General features: G+C 44.8%; 1 protein-coding gene across 1 annotated transcript in view; it reads right to left on the bottom strand.

Moving 5' to 3' along the window:
- Positions 1-22,058, bottom strand: part of DPH1 (diphthamide biosynthesis 1) — a 378,970-nt gene that overhangs the window by 285,493 nt on the left and 71,419 nt on the right. The window contains exon 3 of the mRNA XM_069761363.1: positions 21,198-21,261. Coding sequence (XP_069617464.1) covers positions 21,198-21,261 — 64 coding nt within the window. The remainder of the gene's footprint in view (positions 1-21,197; positions 21,262-22,058) is intronic.

The raw sequence follows: 22,058 nt of genomic DNA, 5'->3' as shown, positions 1-22,058 counted from the left end.
AGACCGGTAGCCGGAATACCGAGGATCGTAAGGCCCTCCACAACTTACATCACAGACCGGCAGGACAGCTGAATTCCACGTTCCCTGTTCGCCTTAGTACCCAGGAGGTACGGTGACACCTTTAGAGGCTGGGGCGTGCTACAATCCCTATAAACCGCCTCAAGTCACCAGTCATATGGGTCGTGTCCTATCCTATACGGGGGACAGAGAGAGAACAACTGTGAGGACCTTATGTGAAGCCATAGGCAGTAAGGGACTACAACACCACCGCGCTAGAGGAAGGCTTTGATTTCCACTTGGGTAAGGGGACTCCTAACTTGCCTCCAAGCCGGCTGGACTCTGCCAGCCCTGTGATCCGGTGCCCTGGACTGTCGCTGCCTGAAGACTTCAGTAAACAAGGTAAAGAGACTGCAACCCTGTGTCCTCATTCCTTACTGCGCCATTCTTCCATCTACACATCGGGAGCCCTGGGGTTATACTTCACCTGTGGGAAGTTATACCATCTAGCTGCCATAACATCATCCCAGAGGACCCCTTAAAGCAGCGTCGTTCCCCATTGACCGAATACCACAGGTGGCGTCACAAACACAAACTTTATTCCCTTTAAGGACCTTTCCCTTTTACATGGGCGCCCAGGGTCACAAACCGGGTCGCCATTGTGGCATCCCCCTGTGATCTCAGTACCCGGTACAGAGTACCCCACGGCCCTGGCGGGCGACTCACACGTCATTGAATATTATACTGGCGATGAAGACATGGGTAGTACATAGCTTGATCTTTTCGGTGTTAACACATGGATGTGAAACCTGGACGATAAAGAAAAAAGATAGAAGAAGAAATTATGCCTTTGAAATTTGGTGTTAGAGAAGGACCTTAATGCCATGGATGACAAGAAGAATAAATACATCAATCTTGGAACAAATCAAGCTAGACATGTCACTGGAAGCAATGATCACCAAGCTATGGCTTGCCTACTTTAAACACATCATACGAAGAAAGCCATTAGTGGAGAAGGACATCATAGTCAGAAAAATAGAAGGAACAAGGCGAAGAGGAAGACCAGCAACCTGATAGCTTGATAGTATAAAATATAACAGTGGAGAAGACCCTGGTGGACCTATCTAGGTTGCACAAAATTGATCATCCTACAGATCATTCATTTGTCAAGTTGCCATGGCTCAAGATCGAGCCAGAGGCCATTAAAAAATTTTTTTTAAATCTAACTATATATCGTCAATTTTAAATAACCGATCAATTAGTAGTAGACTAGTGTTTATGAAGGCTATATGCCAGTATTTCAGTAAACGGACCTAGCACGCTTATAAGCGAGGTTTTATCTATGTCTATTCATCAGAAGTATATTACGAAGCGTACTAACACTTAATCCATGACTACATTTAATTTGTGATAATTGAAGAAACCACGTCCGTCCCTTTACTATTACATTGAAGCTTGTCCAGTTAGCGGCAAAGCTTTCATCAGAACAGCTGCATAATGTGACATTAGAGCCGGCGTGGAGATGCGGAGCATTAATATCGTGTACAGTGCTTGGTGTATATTTATCTGATGGCAATTACTACTCTACTGTACGATTAGGCTGCCACAGCAGTTGCCAGCAGAAGATGATGCAGAAAGATGGAAGTGATGCCACAAGCTGCTTTGATCATCCAGTTTCTTCCTCTGGCAAGGTGCAAATTAACAAAGGAAGTTAAAACTTAAAAGTACAGAATGCAGAATATATTCTGGCACTGACCAGACGATGGTTCTCTAGATTGTCAAGCACCCGGCTTTCACGGTGACAAGGGATTTAAGGAAGTAAGGAAAACAAAAAAAAAAAAACATATTTGCCAAAGGGTTTACTACATCAGAGCGAGCGACATTAGTCTGCCGACCGTCAGCCCCTTCCATCAGCTGTTCACACAGCTTATCTGCTCTTCACATGCAATGTTTTCATGGAAAAGAAATGTTCTTCCAGCACACAACCAAAATAAATGAAAGGCGGCACTACTCCATTCCAGTCAAAACAGATGTTATGTAACACTGCGTCCTTAACCCTTCACCGACAAGGCCAACATCCTGCAGGTACAGAACGTTCGCAATGTCATCTGATCACTGGAAGTGAATTTGGTCTCCACTGATTTTTGTTTTCTCATTTATAACTGGTGCTAAAAATACACTTATCACATGAATATCAGGATTTAGGAAATGTTTTAGAACTATAGATTAGACATGCATATCCATGAGTCCAGTGTATTGATGAAGGGGCACGCTGTCCACCGAGAAGGGTAGGGAGAGTGCTTTCCTAATAATAATTTATTTATATAGCGCCAACCTATTCCGCAGCACTTTACAAAACCCTCTGCGCTTACAACAATAAATAGGGTGTATTCTTTGATTGATTCTATTACCTTGACAGCACAATATTTTAAATAATTTTGGCTAGGAGAATGGACCTACCTCCATAATAAGCACATGTATAGGACAGCATAGTCAGATCACACAGATCCCAACACCACTGGGTGTCTGTGCACTTTATGGCTGCACTGCAGTGAATGTGAGTTAATGGACAGAAAAGCAGCAATAGATTATTGTGATCTCCAGGAAGAGATGTTCAACTGTTTCTTAAGGTCCCCCATACACATTAGAGAAAAACTGATAAAACCTATCCATTTCAGCAAGATCGGCCAGCCGTCTAATCGGCCACCCAACAGAACATAACGATTGCCTGGTTGAAATTCAGTTGGACGATTCATTTGTTTGATGGGGAGAGGAGCAGCTCCGATACTATTTAGTAGGAGTTGTCATAGAAAACACAGGAACGCTTGGCTGAGCCGAACAATCCTCTACATGAAGAGCTCGGCCCACAGCTATCCAATATGTGTGGCCAGCTATACTGCAGAGATTAGAGCAGCAGGAGAACTGCATAGAGGCTCCTCCGTGTAAAGGCCCCTTCACATTAAGCGACGCTGCAGCGATACCGACAACGATCCAGATCGCTGCAGCGTCGCTGTTTGGTCGCTGGAGAGCTGTCACACAGACCGCTCTCCAGCGACCAACGATGCCGGTAACCAGGGTAAACATCGGGTAACTAAGCGCAGGGCCGCGCTTAGTAACCCGATGTTTACCCTGGTTACCATCCTAAAAGTAAAAAACAAACACTACATACTTACCTACAGCCGTCTGTCCTCCAGCGCTGTGCTCTGCTCTCCTCCTGTACTGTCTGTGAGCACAGCGGCCGGAAAGCAGAGCGGTGACGTCACCGCTCTGCTTTCCGGCTGACCGACTCTCACAGCCAGTACAGGAGGAGTGCAGAGCACAGCGCCGGGGACAGACGGCTGTAGGTAAGTATGTAGTGTTTGTTTTTTTTTACTTTTAGGATGGTAACCAGGGTAAACATCGGGTTACTAAGTGCGGCCCTGCGCTTAGTAACCCGATGTTTACCCTGGTTACCAGTGAAGATATCGCTGGATCGGTGTCACACACGCCGATTCAGCGATGTCTGCAGGGAGTCCAGCGACGAAATAAAGTTCTGGACTTTCTTCCCCGACCAGCGACAGCACAGCAGGGGCCTGATCGTTGGTCGCTGTCACACATAACGATTTCATTAACGATATCGTTGCTACGTCACAAAAAGCAACGATATCGTTAACAATATCGTTATGTGTGAAGGTACCTTTAGTGCGTCTAGCCTCTCTTATCGACTCTATAGATATTATGCGGTGACTGATGAAGGTGTCCCAATCTACACAGCAAAATTAAAAGAAATATGCTTAAAAAAAACAATTAGAAGTTGATAAGAGGCACAAAAAACTATCTTAAAAACTTGACAGAACACGCACCATTTCTAAGACAGAAAAAAAAGGCAACTGTTGCTGTGATATTAAACAAAACCATCTAATGACTGATGAATGAAAAAGGCCTGTCCAATTAATAGATTAAGATACAAACCTTAAACATAATTATCAGATCTAGTAAAGGAAATGATAATATAAAAACCCATTATGTTCAAATATGTGACAAATGCCATGGTGGACAGAAAGCAAAGAAAGTCCTGCAATCCAGCAAACATATGACATAGGGTGGGCTAGGGCAGTGTTTTTCAACCAGTGTGCCACATGGTCGGGTGTGCCGCGGGGAACGGGAGTCAGCTGTTCTCTGTGCCGACTGTCAAGCTGACAGCCGGCACAGAGAAGCTGCAGCGCGCCGGCTCCCGGAGATCAATTGTACTCGCAGACATCTACCAGCTGCGAGTACAATTGAGGCTCTGACCGCTGGGTCAGAGCGACGCCAGCAGCGTGATCAAGTCGTGATCACGCTGCTGACGTCACTATCCGACGCGCAGGAGACAGAAGACACTTGGTGGTAAGTGCTCCTGTGCTGTGGAGCTGAAGACACCGAAGATTCAGCGTGGGGTGGGTTTATGGGGAGTGTGTGGGGGGGATTTATTCAGTGTGTGGGGGGGATTTATTCAGTGTGTGGGGGGGATTTATTCAGTGTGTGGGGGGGATTTATTCAGTGTGTGGGGGGGGATTTATTCAGTGTGTGGGGGGATTTATTCAGTGTACGTGGGGGGGGGCTGGAATTTATTTAGCATGTGTGGGGCAGGGTGCATTTATTCTGTGGAAGGGGATGGATTTATTCTATCGGAAGGGCAGTGGATATATTCTGTGGGGGTGAGTGGGGAGATGGGGGTGGACACAGTAGCGAGGGGAAAAATGTGTGCTGACAGTACTGGGAGCAACGGTGATGGGATGTGTGAGGACAGTATGGGGAGTCGGGGGAATGTGTGGAGGAAATATGGAGAGAGCAAAGGGGTATGTTAGCAGGGGGGGGATGTACAGGAGGAGGCTATTAGAAATGTGTGCAGACAGTATGGGGGGATGAAAGTGTGAGTGGACACATAATAGATACTGAGTAGTGTGAGGGTAACAGCCAGGAGGAGACAGTATGCCAAGTAGGAGGAGTGTAACGAAGGGGCACAGTAGAGAGACTGGGCTCTCTATGAGGGACACCGTATGAGAAGGCAGTGTGAAGTATGGAAAAGAGAGAGAGGGTAGTGTGGATGGCATGTACCATAAGAGGGACAGTGAGGGTCATATTATGTGCTGGGAATAAAGTGAGGGGCAATTATTTACTCAGGGGCTCAGCCTAGGGCAGATATTGTTATTCCGGAGCATTATAATAACACTGCTTTATTCGGACTCCCATGACAGCACTACGAGAGAGGGGATCCGCCCTTAAGGAACAGGAAACCTACAGATACAAAAGGGCGGCACCTCTCCCATGCATCAGTTGGTTTCCTGTTCCTGAAGGGACTGGATCCTACGGAAGATACTAGAATTCCAGGCCGGCCGGGCCGAATTAGGTAGCGAGAGGGTCTCCTACCTCGGCCGGTGCGGGGTACCTGAAGGAGACACGGTGGCTCTGGGGGGCTGCACGGCAGTGTCTCATCAGCGTGGAGCGGTCGCCAGGGGGTGTCCGATCTCCGAAGCCGGCGCTTGGTGTGTACTGTTTCCCTCCCTTGAGCGGCTTAGGGGAGGCTCTGAGGGGTCGGCGACATTGAGGGGGCGCCACCCGGAGTCTCGTGGCAAGTCTCGGCGTCCCACGTTGTTCACAGCGCTAACAGGAAGCGCTGTGGGCCGGGGGTGACGTCTGAAGGCGGAGCCAGCTGTGACTTCCGGGTCACGGAGCTTCTGCGCATGCGCAGGAGCTCCAAGATGGCGGAGCCCACCGGAAAATGTGCGCTCATCACCCTCAGGTGTCGGCTGATCCCCTGCAGCTGCATGGGGGGAAGGGGAGCAACTGGAAGCGCGGTGCAATTACGCTGGCCGAAGGAGGGGCTATATATCGGCTCCAGGTGCGCGTTCCTTGCTCCTGGTCTCCAAACTGCTTCAGATGGAGTCTGATCAGGATCAGCAGCCTCTGCTGCTGGATGAAGAACCCCAGAAGCTTATGGAGAAGGAACGTGAGAAAAGGAGCGATGGATCTGGCCGCAGAAGCTCCTCCAGACAGGGGTCTGGAGCATCAGCCAAAAAAGATCCCCCTCGTGCTTCGGTATCTCTATGGGTGTGGGCAGCCTCTGGTAAGTGATCTTCGAGAAAGTTCACTTAGTGACTAGTTTCCCCTCATATGTTTTATGCAGGGAAAGAAAAGCGTCAGTAAGGCGAAGCATAGGGAGTGTGCCATCTGCGGGGTCCCCTTGCCTGACTCACACCCTAAAAAACTATGTGACCCCTGTATCCAGCAGACGGTGAGGTCCTGGAAAGTAGGGAGGGGATATAGCATGTAGATCTTACACTCTAGTCTACCTTACTTATCCCTGTAGGTGGCAGAAGAATCCTCTTCTATGGTGGCCAGTCTGAAGGAAATGGTTAGAAGGGAGGTCAAGCAATCCATTAAGGATCTTTCACAGTCAGGCTCTAAGCAGAGAACTCAGTGGGCATCTGATTCATCTGTGGATAAAGACAAGAGTGAAGAATCGGATGATTCAGCAGCATCATCTTCCTCGTCGGGGGAAGACGCTGCCCGGTTTTGTTTACCCATAGAGAGGATAGACAAATTAATAAAAGCGGTCAGAGGCACAATGGGTATAACAGAACCCAAGCCTCAGCTATCTAAGGAACAAATGATGTTCAGCGGCCTAGAACAGAGGAAGCGCAGAGTCTTTCCCCTGAATGAAAAGATACAGGAACTTATCAACAGGGAGTGGAGAAAACCGGAGAGGATAGGCTCCTTACCACCTGCGCAGAAGCGTCGGTATCCCTTTGATGACCCAGCAGTGGGTAATTGGGAAAAGGCCCCAAAGCTGGACGCGGCAATTGCCAAGGTGGCAAAGCGATCCTCTCTCCCGTTTGAGGATATGGGTACGCTTAAAGACCCCCTGGATAGGAAAGTGGATACCTTCCTAAAAGGAACCTGGGAGATGGCAGCCGGCTCCTTAACCTGCGGTGGCGTCAACCTGCACGGCAAGGTCAATAATGGTCTGGCTGGACCAGTTAGAAACCCAATTAAAACAGGGGGCCTCTAGAGATTCCATACTTGCAGCGTTACCAGTAATCCAGGAGGGGGCAGCTTTTTTATCGGATGCCTCAATTGACTCTGTTAAATTGGCGGCTAGGGCAGCAGGTCTTTCTAATGCTGCGAGAAGAGCCCTATGGTTGAAATGCTGGCCGGGGGATATGCAGGCAAAAACAAAACTCTGCGCTATCCCTTGTAAGGGCGAGTATCTATTCGGACCTACCCTGGACGAACTCCTGGAGAAGGCAGGAGATGATAAGAAAAAATTTCCTAACCGTTTCAATCCATATCGTCCCTTCAACAAAAGAAGGTTCAATCGGGGAGGAAGGCGGACCTTCTCACCAGGTAGGGATCGTTCCAGATGGGATGATAAGCGAAATAGAGGCACAGGTCTCATGTTTCGCCGTAACCCGACGGAAAACAAAAAACAAGACCAATGACTGGCAATCACGGTGGGAGGGAGACTGTCGCATTTCTCGGCAGAGTGGTCAAAAATCACAAACAGTGTTTGGATAAAAGACACTGTTTCCCATGGTCTCAGACTTGAGTTTGTCCATACCCCACGGGACAAATTCCAGTTAACACCCTGGCGCTCATCTCCCACTGAACAATTTGCCTTAGAAGAGGAAGTGAGGACTCTTTGCTCCAAAAATGTTTTGATTGAAGTGCCGTATTCTCAGGCAGGGGAAGGGTTCTACTCTCCCCTTTTCCTAATTCAAAAGCCGGATATGTCTTATAGGACCATTATAAACCTTAAGGGTCTCAATAAGTTTTTGGTGAAACATACCTTCAAAATGGAGTCCATCAATTCAACAATAAAAATGTTTTTCAACAATTGTTTTATGGTAGTAGTGGATTTGAAAGATGCCTACTATCATGTACCCATTCACGCTGATTTCCAACGATACCTAAGGGTAGCAGTACTAATTGGGGGTAGGATTCAACATTTTCAGTTCAGGGCACTCCCCTTCGGGATAACTTCTGCTCCTAGAGTGTTCACTAAAATAATCGCTGAAGTCATGGCACACTTAAGAGAATCAAACGTCCTTATAATTCCTTACTTGGATGATTTCCTCATTGTAGGGAACTCGATAGATCACTGTCTGTCACAATGGGAGTTTACTAAAGCCAAGCTAGAACACCTGGGTTGGATCATAAACTTCGAAAAATCTAAGTTACAGCCCCTAAATATTCAAAAGTTCCTGGGTCTAATGTTGGATTCAGTGAGACAACAGTGTCTCCTCCCCATAGAAAAAATAGATCTAATTCAAATTTATGTGTTAAATGCAATTAATACACCTTCCATGACACTTAGGCAAGCAATGTCCCTACTTGGGTCACTCACATCTTGCATTCCAGCAGTTAAGTGGGCTCAGTTCCACACCAGATCCCTACAAAGAGAAGTCTTGTTCCATGACAGAGCCTTGGGAGGCGCGTTAAATGGGAAAATAACGTTAGAGCCAACCACGCTAGATTCCCTTAGGTGGTGGTCAGATAAAAAGAATTTATCAGCAGGGGTCCCCTGGATAGTAAATGTGTCCCGGGTGATAACCACGGATGCCAGCTCTTCAGGGTGGGGAGCCTACATGGGGGACATGGTGGTCCAGGGACAATGGGAACCCTTCACAACATTCTCATCCAACCAGAGGGAGTTGTTGGCGGTTGAATTGGCTGTTAAAAAATTCCTCATATATCTGCAGGGCCAGCACGTCAGAATTCTGTCGGACAACAGAGTTGCAGTCGCTTACATAAACCGGCAAGGGGGAACTCGTTCCGAGACATTGATGCAAATCACGGATCGATTGTTCCAGATGGCAGAGCTCAATTTTCTATCTTTGACGGCTCTCCACATCAAAGGAAAGGAAAATGTAGCAGCAGATTTCCTCAGCCGAAACATGTTAAGGCAAGGAGAGTGGTCTCTCAACGAAGACATTTTCAATCTGATCGTCTGCAGATGGGGTCAACCAGTGGTAGACCTGTTCGCCACCAGAAACAGAAAAGTAAAACTTTTTTGCTCGCTAAATCCCAGGGAAAATCCCTTGGCGGTGGACGCGTTTCTGATAAAATGGGATTTTCCACTGGCCTATGCTTTCCCACCACTGAACCTGATACCTCTAGTGGTGAGGAAAATCAGGGAGGATCGAGCGAAAGTCATCCTTATCGCCCCCTTTTGGCCCAGAAGAACCTGGTTTGCCTGGCTCAAGACAATGTCTGTATCGGTTCCCTGGGTACTACCAGAGATCCCGAACCTGCTTTCTCAGGGACCGATCTCCCATCCACAAGTGGCAGCACTCCATTTAACGGCGTGGAGTTTGAACGGTCACTATTAGTGGGGAAAGGCTTCTCTCCAAATTTAGTCGAGACACTCCTAAAGAGTAGAAAGCAAGTAACTACAAAAATCTACTCTAGAACTTGGAGGAAGTTCTTGTCTTGTTCAAGATTTGACATCCAAGACGGGATACCAATACAACAAATCTTAGAGTTCCTACAGAGGGGTTTCGAGTTAAAACTCTCTACTAGTACCCTTAGAGTACAGGTCTCAGCTCTGGGTGCCCTGTTTTCATGCAATATAGCAAACAATTATTGGATAGCGAGGTTTATGAAGGCAGTTAGTAGATCTAGACCGGTATATAAGGATAGGACAGTTCCATGGGATTTAAATTTAGTTCTGTCCTCTCTAACAAAACCCCCCTTTGAACCTCTGCAAGAGGCCTCAATCAAAATGTTGACACTTAAGACCGCCTTCCTGATTGCCATAACCTCAGCTCGCATGATAGGGGATATCCAGGCGCTTTCCAGAGCTCCTCCATACACAGAAATCTTATCAGACAGAGTAGTCCTTAGACCAGACCCGGCATATCTGCCGAAGGTAGCGTCACGTTTCCATAGATCACAGGAGATAGTTTTGCCATCCTTTATTCCTAATCCCTCTAATCCTAAAGAGCAGGAGCTTCATACGTTAGACGTTAGGAGATCTCTCCTTCAGTATATCTCAGCTACTGATAATTGGAAGAAAGATGGAGCACTGTTTCTTTCATTCCAAGGTCCAAGGAAAGGATTTAGTGTCAAAATATTCACTAGCCAAATGGATTAGGGAAACTATATCTCTAGCTTACACAGCAGGTGGGGGGCCAGCTCCGCAGAATCTAAAGGCACATTCCACCCGGGCCATGGCGTCATCCTGGGCAGAGAGATCTGGAGTGTCAGTGGAGCAAATATGTAAGGCGGCCACTTGGTCATCTCCTTCCACTTTCTTTAAACACTATCGGTTGGATTTGGGGTCCTCCTCTGATCTCTCCTTTGGGTTAAGGGTGCTACAGACTATAGTCCCTCCCTAAGGTAGCTTACATCTCTGTAAATCTCTCGTAGTGCTGTCATGGGAGTCCGAATAAAGCATTAAGCTACTTACTGGTAGCGGCATTTTTCGGAGGCCCATGACAGCACCCTTAGTTCCCTCCCTATTCACGTGGGGGTAGCACTTCCTGATATGTAAATAGTGTAGTATGTAAATCTCACATATGGTGTCTGGTTACAATATAGTAGATTATTTTTTGTTTCCAAATGTATATAATGTATGTTTGTGTACCACTAACCGCGGTAGTCCTCTCAGGCTCTGAAATACAACTGATGCATGGGAGAGGTGCCGCCCTTTTGTATCTGTAGGTTTCCTGTTCCTTAAGGGCGGATCCCCTCTCTCGTAGTGCTGTCATGGGCCTCCGAAAAATGCCGCTACCAGTAAGTAGCTTAATGCTATCTTTAAGGGTGTTGTGTCGGGATGTGCTGCAGAAGACAGGAGAAGATGGAAGTCTGCAGAAACGAGCTCTGCCGGTGGATGAGAAGAGTCATCATGGCATCTGGACAAGGTGAAGATGAAAAGAAAGAGGCGACTCCAAAAACAACGTCATCTATCAGGTACCTGGATGTAAATGTGTTTTTTTTTTTGTGATACTAATTCTCATTTTTATTTGTTAGGAACATTAAAGGGGATGTCCAAGGTTGTGATGAGTCTGCAGTCATACTATGTGACTGCAGACTTCTGAATTCTCACAGTGCACACTGCTATCATAATTCTCTGATGTTGGTGATTTACATACATGCGGTCACGTGCTGACTAGACATGTGTGGCCTCATTCAATGAAAATGAATTGACTGAGGCCGGACACGTCTAGTTAGAATGTGGCCAGAAGTATCCAAATCACATACTTGTGCTGTCATGACCGTCCACTCTGGCCACCGGCAAGGGAGAATCCTGAAAGTGTGCAGTGCTTGCGCTGTGAGAATTCAGAAGCCTGCAGTCACATAGAATGACTGCAGACTTTCATCTCAAACCTGGACGCACCATTTTGTGCCATTTTGGTTGGTGGTGTGCCTCGGGATTTTTTAAGTATAAAAAGTGTGCCGCGGCTCAAAAAAGGTTGAAAATCACTGGGCTAGGGAACGAAAAGAAGTGAAACACAGATCCTCAGGGGGCAATAAGTTCAACATGGGTTTGCAGCCCCAGACTTGTACAAAGCCATCACAGTGCCACTAATTGAATACATCAAAGGGCCCTCATTCCTCCTGGTGTCTGTTTTGAACTGTATTTCTGTTATGCTGTAATGTCTATTGTCTGTACAAGTCCCCTCTATAATTTGTAAAGCGCTGCGGAATATGTTGGCGCTATATAAATAAAAATTATTATTATTATTATTATTATTATCAAAATATGCAGCTCTGGCAAAAATTAAGAGACCACTGCAAAATGTTCAGCTTGTCTGATTTTTCTCTTTACAGGTATATTTTTGAGTAAAACGTAAATTATTTTATTTGATACATTTCTGACATGTCTCAGAATTTCCAAGACATTTTTTGTATTTTTTTTTCTGACAGAGAAAAATGTTCAAAATTTAAAACAAAAGTGCTTTCAGACCTCAAATAACGCAAAGAAAACAAGTTCATAATCATTTAGAAACAACAATACTAATGTTTTAACTCAGGAAGAGTTCAGAAATCAATATTGTGTGGAATAACCATGATTTTTAATCACAGCTTTCATGTGTCTTGGCATGCGTTCCACCAGTCTTTCACACTGCTCCTGGTGCAAAAATGTAAGCAGTTCTTCTTTGTTTGATGGCTCGTGACTATCCATCATCCTCCTGATTACATTCCAGAGGTTTCAATGGGGTTCAGGTCTGGAGATTGGGCTGCCCATGACAGGGTTTTGATGTGGTGGTCTCTTCATTTTTGCCAGAGCTGTATTTCATGTCCGATTACAAGATCCACCAACTGCAGCAGCTGCACAGAAGCATGTGCGAGTCTTGTGAGCTACTGGTTGGGGTCGTCCAGATGTAAAACTATATGGATTCAGTAAGCAGTGACGAATGATTATTTTGCTAAATTTTACTCAAAAGTATAATAAATAAATAGGCATAAAATTGAAGAAGTAAGGTTCATGCACCACCAGGCCTGCGTTGAAATGCTTGGAATTGACCCTTTTAACTCTTAATTTTATGACCGCTTTTTTTTTTTCTTAATTAGTTTTAGTAACATATTACCAAGAAAATACCAAATAAATTGACATCCCACTGGATCCACTCTCTATTCCATCTGGACCTCCTCAACCAAGGCGAAGCCGGACATTACAGTGACTAAAGCTGCACCAGGTCATCACCCTCCAATTTGTAAAGGTGGAATTGGGATACAATATTCCTCAGGGAGCAGGTGTAGCAGTAATAACATTTTTAATTGTTCTTTAATAATGTAAGCCTGATGTCTGTGTTCTGCCAGCTAGGACATCAAGCTTTGTATAGTAATTAGGCATGAAAACCCATCTTTGAGAACAATAGCACCACTGTCATGCTGAATAAGTGAGTTCTGGAGAAAGCTACAGATCTGTATTTCTTTTTTTATAGGCTGTACTGAATTTCCAATAACTTTTAGACATTTTTCAACATTCATGAACAAAGAGCGCATAGTTACTATAGCGGATATGCGTGGGCAGAAGGCGGCCTCACATGATAGAATATCTACCGGTTCTCAAAATCATTGGGCACACATACATTGTGAAGAGTTACCTCACAAATATTACTGAAGATAAATATGCTATAAAATGTATTATTTTTAAAATCGCATATCTTGTGAAAATGTCTAATCTGTTGGAAAAACTCAATAGTCCACTAACTAAGATTGAAAAAATGTCAACTTTTCACCACACATTTATGAAATAAATTTTTGACTGCTTTGTTATGGTGTTCGTTTCTACCAACCTTTGCATCATTTTCCACCTCTTCTTAGTTAATAAATCTATCTGAAGAAAATCGGGCATGATCTCCATGGATGGTTTATTTTATTACCGTACTTTACAAATCTGAAGCAGGAAAATCTGGTGTCGTCAATTTAGACAAATTAGTGGCACAGTTTATATCATAATTAGCCTAAATTGCTCAACATGATGTTTACCTCTCATAGATCTATTGAATTGGTCAATGAAAAGGTATGGTCAAAATAATAGGCCCGCAGCCTTAGGTCGTAAGGCCATATTTTGATTATAGCAGTCTAGTGGGAATGTGAACACAAAGTGTGACTAATGAATCTTGTGTGGGTTGAACAAGAGTGTAAAAGATTGTCTCTTAATTTCCACCAGCAGGTGAGGCCTTTTTACACAGGGAATCCCCAAGTTGCTATCCGTGGCGTAGTCTCAGTTAGCAATAGCGGACATGTAGATGTGAGGAGATATTGGGACGTGGCACAAAGGGGGCAGGAATGTAAGACCGTGCCCAGGATGGAAAAAGCCAGAGATCAGTAGTAAATGGTTGTCGGGCCTATGTCAGACAGGTAGATAAGGTCAAACAACTAACAAGTATTGAGAGCAAACATTTGAAGACAGCAAGGCATGTAAAACTATATGAGCACGTGTACAGCCACACAGACTATAACAAAAAGGTACAAGTTCCATATGCGAAAAACACAAAGAACTCTTCCATTAAAACATGATGTCTGAATAAGGCCTTCGTAAAATCTAGAATCTACAATTTTTTGCCTCCTATACACAGAAGGACATGAATAGAACTGTATCCAGCCATTTCTTCCATTCTTTAAGCTAGCTTGTTCTGTCCGAACTTCCTCCAGTTTAGTTTTCCATGGAAAGTCATCATATTCCCCATATTTTATATTTATGGATAGCTGTAAGTTCTTAATTATAAATTTAGTACAAAGTATCAGATGATCTACGGTGTAGAGGATGAAGTGAGATATGCAGTCTGCTGCTACCTGAAGGTGAGCACAATTTACAGCTACTGCCAACGCGATCACCAATTACAGCCTCATGTGTCTCCCTTATTGGGAAAGCTTTCATAAGCCATATACTATTAGCTTGCCGGAAAAAGACTTGGCCACATACTCATTCCACTGTGCAGTCAAGTAAATCATTAAGACTGATAATTAATTATTTATATAGTGCCAAGGTAAGCAATGTGAAGGACTTATTGTACTGCTATTAAGCATTCAGTAAAGTGCAAAATTCAGTACCATATACTACAAAACTAAATCTCCCCGATAAGAAAAATAATCACCTGTAATTATATGTCCTTGACCCATTATTTTCTATGAACACTAGAACTAGGTGACCATAAATACATGTCCCACTCGGGTTGTCACTAATCTTCCTTAATCTCTTAGATGGAGATTCTATATGGTGGCAGTGTTTGGGGGTGTTTTTTGTAGTTTTTCAAAAGAGGAAAATTTACAGACATTAAATATAAATACAGATATCTGCACTCATCATTGTTGAAATTGCAACACCAATCAAGGCATTATGAAAATCAAAGTATGGATAGGCCTGTTAAAAATATGTAAATGATGAAGAAATGGAAAAAACATGTTCAAACCTTCTTGATTTGTTCAGTATAGAGTATGAGCATCATACTCTACATTTACATGCACTTACGTGCCTTGGCTGCAATCAATGAGGTTCGTGATTGTTGTCTGAGGAATGTTCTGCCCACTGAATGGCAAAAAGTGGAGAGACAAAGCGCAAAATAGGGTCTTATCCGATAGATAACCAAGAGAGCTTTCTTAGAATTGCTCACCTGATTTTCTTGAATGAAGGGCATGTAGCGATTTCGGCTGCTGCAGATCCACAAGCCGATCAACGGCCGTATGACAATATAAACTGTGCTGAAGCAGCGCGGATATAACCCACACCTCCTGCACAGTTTATATCTGCCCACTGAATGGACTTGGGCAGCAAGTCATCAAGATCCACTGCTGGCAGTTTCTTTTGCAATTACCAACCAACCATACATAGGTCGTCCTGGGCAAGGGAGGAAGCAATAGATAGTGTACAGACAGCACAGCAGGAGATCGCAGATGATTCTTTAAGTGACGCAAAACATTTCACTGCCCGATTTTAAGCAATGTTTTACCTCACAGAAAGAATCCGCTGCGATCCTATTCTGTCCTGTCTGTATACGCTTTTACTCTGTGGCTTAGTTTGGTGACGTCAAGAATCACGGAGCAGTTCGCTCAGCAAAATTCAGTTTGTTATGGTGCTGCCAGCCAGAGTGCCGCTCAGATATTTGGAGCTACAGGACGAATTTTTAAGTTCCACAGACAGCTTTCCAAGCTACACTGAAAGTTTTCTACAGAATATCAGATACGTTTTACTCCAATCGCCCTATTCATCCCGGACTATTCGCAAAATGTTAATTATTGATTCTTGTATGCCTATAGGTTTGGCGGATGCCTTGCCACTTTGTGCAGCAGTGGTGCATACAACTGGGTGGAAACGCCAGGTTTTACCATGCATTTTGACAGTTTTTGTTTAATATTATATATACACACACACACACATATACGCACCTTACCAAAACCCTGACTAATGGAAACCCAAGCCATTGGGAGCTATACAGCTTGTCCCTCATTCACATTTACGTCATTTGACGTGGGATAGCCTTTACGCGGTTTTGTTTTTGTTTTTTTTAATCACAACTATGTTAGCCAAGCACCCTATATTATTTTGATGCACTATTGCTATTTATTCATATACTGCAGGGCATTTGCTCATTTTTTATATTAGGTTTCGCCTATAGAAAAGATAAGGGTGCAAACCTCTGTAGTTTGTGTGTTGTGTTTTTTTTTTATTTTAGTTCTGTACAATCTTCGAGACACATGGCACCATGACACTGCATATCCTGAAGACTCTAAATTGATGTCACAGCTTTCCCGTTAGATTAATTCAGATAATAATGTGTAAGACTGCATCAGTCACTAGGTTATGGGATTGTTTTCTAAACACAAAGACTCCATACAGTCTATGCAGAAGGTCCTGCCATGTATATAAGTCCTTATTCTCCCAGGAGCCATTAATTGTATGTTACGTGCATTAAAAAAAAATATACAAACTGAAATGACAGACATCCGAAACTGTAAAGGAAGAGTTGGCTGCAAATCAGATGTTGAAAAATCTCACACGCCTTCCACTAGTGTTTAGGTTGGCCCCCACAGGCTCATCTTTTAACAAACAGCAGCCCATGTCTGAAGGCAAGTACACATCATATACAGCAAGATCCATTACAAAGACATAACTCCTTCTGACATTAAGTGCTTGGCTGCAGCTACCACCAGATCAGTGCAGGACAGATAAAGGAAGAGGAGGAAGAAGAAGCATTTTACAGTCAATCAAGAAACTACCGCTAATTCTTCTGTCTAATACCACAACCTCTACCATCTAATTGAAAGAGCCCAATTAGAGAACAAAGCCAATAATACCATCGCCAGCTCAAGAGAAGAAAAAGAATATAGCTATACGGACTGACTCCATTAAGCAAACCTATAATGGATATCATAAAATGTCAATGAGACTTTAAAAACAATAATCCCATAATCTCGAGGCTAGACGCCCAGATCAAAAAGATCCAGGATTTCAACAGATACCGTATATACTCGAGTATAAGCCGACCCGAGTATAAGCCGACCCCCCTAATTTTGCCACAAAAAACTGGGAAAACCTATTGACTCGAGTATAAGCCTAGGGTGGAAATGCAGCATTTACCGGTGAATTTCAAAAATAAAAATAGATCATTATTTCCCCATAGCTGTGCCATATAGTGCTCTGCACCGTTCATTATTTCCCCATAGCTGTGCCATATAGTGCTCTGCACCGTTCATTATTGCCCCATAGCTCTGCCATATAGTGCTCTGCACCGTTCATATTTCCCCATATCTGTGCCCTGTATGCTCTGCACCGTTCATACTGCCCCCATATCTGTGCCCCATATAGTGCTCTGCACCGTTCATACTGCCCCCATATCTGTGCCCCATATATGCTCTGCACCGTTCATACTTCCCCCATATCTGTGCCCCATATATGCTCTGCACCGTTCATACTGCCCCCATATCTGTGCCCCATATAGTGCTCTGCACCGTTCATACTGCCCCCATATCTGTGCCCCATACAGTGCTCTGCACCGTTCATACTGCCCCATAGATGCTCCACATAAATCTGTGCCGCTGCTGCAATAAAAAAAAAAAAAGCCATACTCACCTCTCTTGATTGCAGCTCCCGGCGTCTCGTTCCAGCATCCGGTCCCGGCGTCTCTCTGCGCTGACTGATCAGGCAGAGGGCGCCGCGCACACTATATGCGTCATCGCGCCCTCTGACCTGAACAGTCAGAGCGCAGAGACGCCGGGAAGACGGAGCGGCGCCGGGAAGATGGAGCGACGCCCGGCGGCTGGAACGTGGACAGGTGAATATTACATACTTACCTGGTCCCGACGTCCGGCTCCCTCTGCCTGTCCCACGGTCTTCGGTGCCGCAGCTTCTTTCTCTATCAGCGGTCATCGTTACCGCTGATTAGAGAAATGAATAGGCGGCTGCACCCCTATGGGAGGTGGAGCCGCATATTCATTTCTCTAATCAGCGGTCCCACGTGACCGCTGAAGAGGGGAAGTGTTATGACCTGGTGGTCAGGACAATAATGGACCTGGTGGTTAAGAGCACACGGAATGAGCTGATAGTTACTGATAAATAAGGACGAGCTCTGGGACGTGGGAACTCTGCTGACCGCAATCCCTAATCCTATCACGCACACTAGAAATAGCCGTGGATTGCTCCTAACGCTCCCTATGCAACTCGGCACAGCCTAAGGAACTAGCTAGCCAGAAGATAGAAAAATAAAGCCTACCTTGCCTCAGAGAAATTCCCCAAAGGAAAAGGCAGCCCCCCACATATAATGACTGTGAGTAAAGATGAAAATACAAACACAGAGATGAAATAGATTTAGCAAAGTGAGGCCCGACTTACTGAACAGACTGAGGATAGGAAAGGTTGCTTTGCGGTCAGCACAAAACCCTACAAAAAGACCACGCAGAGGGCGCAAAAAGACCCTCCGCACCGACTCACGGTGCGGAGGCGCTCCCTCTGCGTCCCAGAGCTTCCAGCAAGCAAGACAACAATAAAAATAGCAAGCTGGACAGAAAAATAGCAAACCAAAGAAAATACAAGCAGGAACTTAGCTTCTGCTGGGAAGACAGGTCACAAGAACGATCCAGGAGAGAACTAGACCAATACTGGAACATTGACAGGTGGCATGGAGCAAAGATCTAAGTGGAGTTAAATAGAGCAGCCAGCTAACGAATTAACCTCGTCACCTGTGGAAGGAAACTCAAACACCCACCAAAGGAAGTCCATGGACAGAACCAGCCGAAGTACCATTCATGACCACAGGAGGGAGCCCGACAACAGAATTCACAACAGGGAAGAAGCTGCAGTACAGAAGACCGTGGAACGGCAGGGACAGCGCCAGGATCGCTGGGACTAGGTAAGTATACCTCAGCACCCTCACCCGCCGACCCTGCCACCCACCTTGACTCGAGTATAAGCCGAGAGGGGCACTTTCAGCCCAAAAATTTGGGCTGAAAATCTCGGCTTATACTCGAGTATATACGGTACTTTGTGGCCACCTGTCCACAGAAAGTACCTGGAGATGCAGAACCTTACACTTGGTAGACTCCTCTCTACATGCCAGGACCCTTACTTGTAAATAGGAGGTCTACGCACATGGATCCTAGATCCAGCGGTCTGAGGGTCCCATCAATCACAAGATATGGGGTCAAGCATGCCTAAAGCTGCTCCAGTCTACGTCTACTGATAGAGAGTCAAGTAGAGCCCAAAGCCACCATCTTAGTCCTACAGACAGTGGATAAGGAGACATGAATTATGATCAATTACCACTCCATGCAAATGGAGAACACGAGAACCTCTTTCTCTTCATCTGAGGAGGTCCCAGGCCCCCCAGTGATCAGACACGCATCACATATCCTGTAGATAAGACGTTATTTTTGGAAAACAGCATACTTGATGCCAAAGTATCCCACGAAGTATACCAGGCCATGTGAAAGACCAAACTTTCAGGATTATGCCAATAGACATTTTAATGTTCTTCGGTATATCTTAGCATTTAAAAATAATTGAGCCAATTTTATTGTTGACTGAGAGACTTAATATAAGCCTGGTGTGCTGGTAAGCTCCATGTATGCACATTAACCATGCCGCAGGAGCACAGCGCACTGGGTGCATTAATATCCAGCGAGCAGACACAAGACAATAGTCTCAGCATAGTGCTGGTAGTCGAGAGGACTTCAAAGAGCACAGCACAAATTATTGATGTTCTCCTGCAAATCCACATACACTGCAAGGCACAGGTACTTTTCCAAAGAAGCTTAAAACTGACCAGGAGCTCCCACCTGGAGGAACGGTATTTCAACAGAGCCAGAAGAAAACCTCTACGTCATGCCCGCACAGTCAGACGATACAACACAAAGTAATGTGGACACATGCCCTTTACATGAGACAGATCTTGGTTCGTACATCTGAACAGATGAGACCATGCACAAGGAGAGTTGCGAGAGGGCGAATTAGGGTAGAACCCTCCTGTAGGATGTGTCATGGAGTTAGTGGAAATATTATAGTATGTCAGAGCATGACCAGTGACCAAATATGAGCCGGAGGATAGCTCCTGCTATAGTGGAGTACTATCCCCCCAAATGGGGAATCCTTTCACAATGTATTTGCTGACCCCTAGTCTGATGTCAGATCCACCTTTAAAGTGTAACTACTATCAATAAATCAGTAGATACAGCTTCAGCCAGAGTCCGTGCGCTCCACAAAACCGCAGATTTCCCCCATTTTAGAGATGATCCGCTGTCTGCTTCTAGATCGTGGCTGAAGCCCATACTGGCTAGGAGACGATAAATAGTCTTTTTATGACACGCTTAGAAGCCAATCTTGGAAATACTCCAATTGCAGTGACTGACATTTGAAATATTTCTTCAAACCCCATGGTGGTTCTTTACAGGTTGTCAACTTGACACAGACAGCTCAGAATTAAGCTAGGTCGATCAAAAAACTGAAGTATATACATTAATGGCACTTTCAAAGAAATGGTCAGTAAGACCATCCCTCCCTCAAACCGCATACGTGTGCATGCAAATCTTTCAAAGCTAAATCCACTGACAATATTTATATCATCTATCGGTTGCTGCACTTCCAAATAATTGCCGTTTTAATCCATATGCAAATGACGCATGAAATCATCTGGATGTTACAGAGCACTTCTCGAGCTTCCACCTCCTGAGGTCATTTCCCCGCCTAGCACCAGCCGTGATGGCTCATGGTTCAATTTACTTGCCTGGCACCTGACCTCCCACAGTCAGTGAATTATCAGTCTTGCTAAGGATGCTGATGCTGGGTGGGAAAGAAGTCTCGGAAGGGAAGTGCTCTCTCACGCCCAGAGCACTTAATACCTCATTTGAATCAAAACTCTGATGTCTTGGAAATGCAGCAACAGATAGAAGACATAGCGAGGACAATGGATCTATTTTTCAAAGACCTATATGCCCTTATATGCAGTTATGGGGGGTTGATCTTCCTGACAGATTCACTTTTAGCAAGTGAAAATATTTGGGTTAAATAAAGCTCCCTGACTCTGATCCAATGTTTGTTGTTGTTCCAGGAATTAGAATTGGAGTAAAATATACAAATAGAGAGATAATGGTTTCCTAATTTAATGCTAATTGCACTTAATGCAGTGGGAAAAAAGGAAAATAATTACCGAAAACTCAGGACAGATCCAAATTATTTTAATGTACAAAACCATTTTACAAGAACAAACCCATAGATGATTGGTAATTGTGATCCTCACCTCTCTATGATATCTGCGATGGTACAGGCAAACATCAGCAGCCCTTCCGGCATCTGTAAAGCAACTGAAAATGAAAATGTGAATGAGCCAAATGATCTTGAAATCCACCATAAGGCATCCTGTCCTGCACACAAACACATGCAACAGGGGTCTGAAGAGCCATTACATAAAACATCACAGCAATAATCGTGAGTCAAGCTAAATACCAGGATTAGCGTCCAGTAGGAAGCATGCAAATGTGACATTTGGAGATCCTGAGCACATACAAGAGACAGACACTTGAGGAAACATATAGCCCGTGTGGGAGATGTAATGTTCAAGAGGAAGAAAAATAAAGGATGGGAAACATCTAAGCAAGAAGGGAAGAGATAAGCCTTAGAATTACAAATGGCAATAAAAAAAAGCACAATGTACAGAGAGACAGACGGCTACGGAGCGCAAATAGGTTATTGTACAGACAAATTTAGCATTGCATCAGAGACCAGCAGAGAGGAGGCAGGAGAGGAAATGATTAGAGAGGACACAGGACACTCACAGGCAGGTGGACCTAATGGGATCAGAGGCGCTCAAAGGCATCAGAACACAGAATGATGACATCAGAATACACGGCCCGGCGGGGGGCTATTGGCCCATCGGATGAGTCAGTCATTATCCAGGGACCTTGTCATCCCGGGGTCCCAACACCTGAACCATCACAAATACATGCAACGTTGCTGGCACGTCACAAGGTGCACCATCTATTCTTCTCAATATCAACCGGCTTCTATGTAACAGAAAAATGAGCTCTCTCTGAACTGAGAACCTGTGACGAGAGGCCGGCATCGACAGAGAATAGTACCACGTTCCTACAATTAACACCTA

This window comes from Ranitomeya imitator, chromosome 3, assembly GCF_032444005.1.
Source record: "Ranitomeya imitator isolate aRanImi1 chromosome 3, aRanImi1.pri, whole genome shotgun sequence".
Lineage (NCBI taxonomy): Eukaryota > Metazoa > Chordata > Amphibia > Anura > Dendrobatidae > Ranitomeya > Ranitomeya imitator.
The sequence above is the reverse complement of the archived record's forward strand: the minus strand, read 5'-3'. Positions and strand labels throughout refer to the sequence as shown.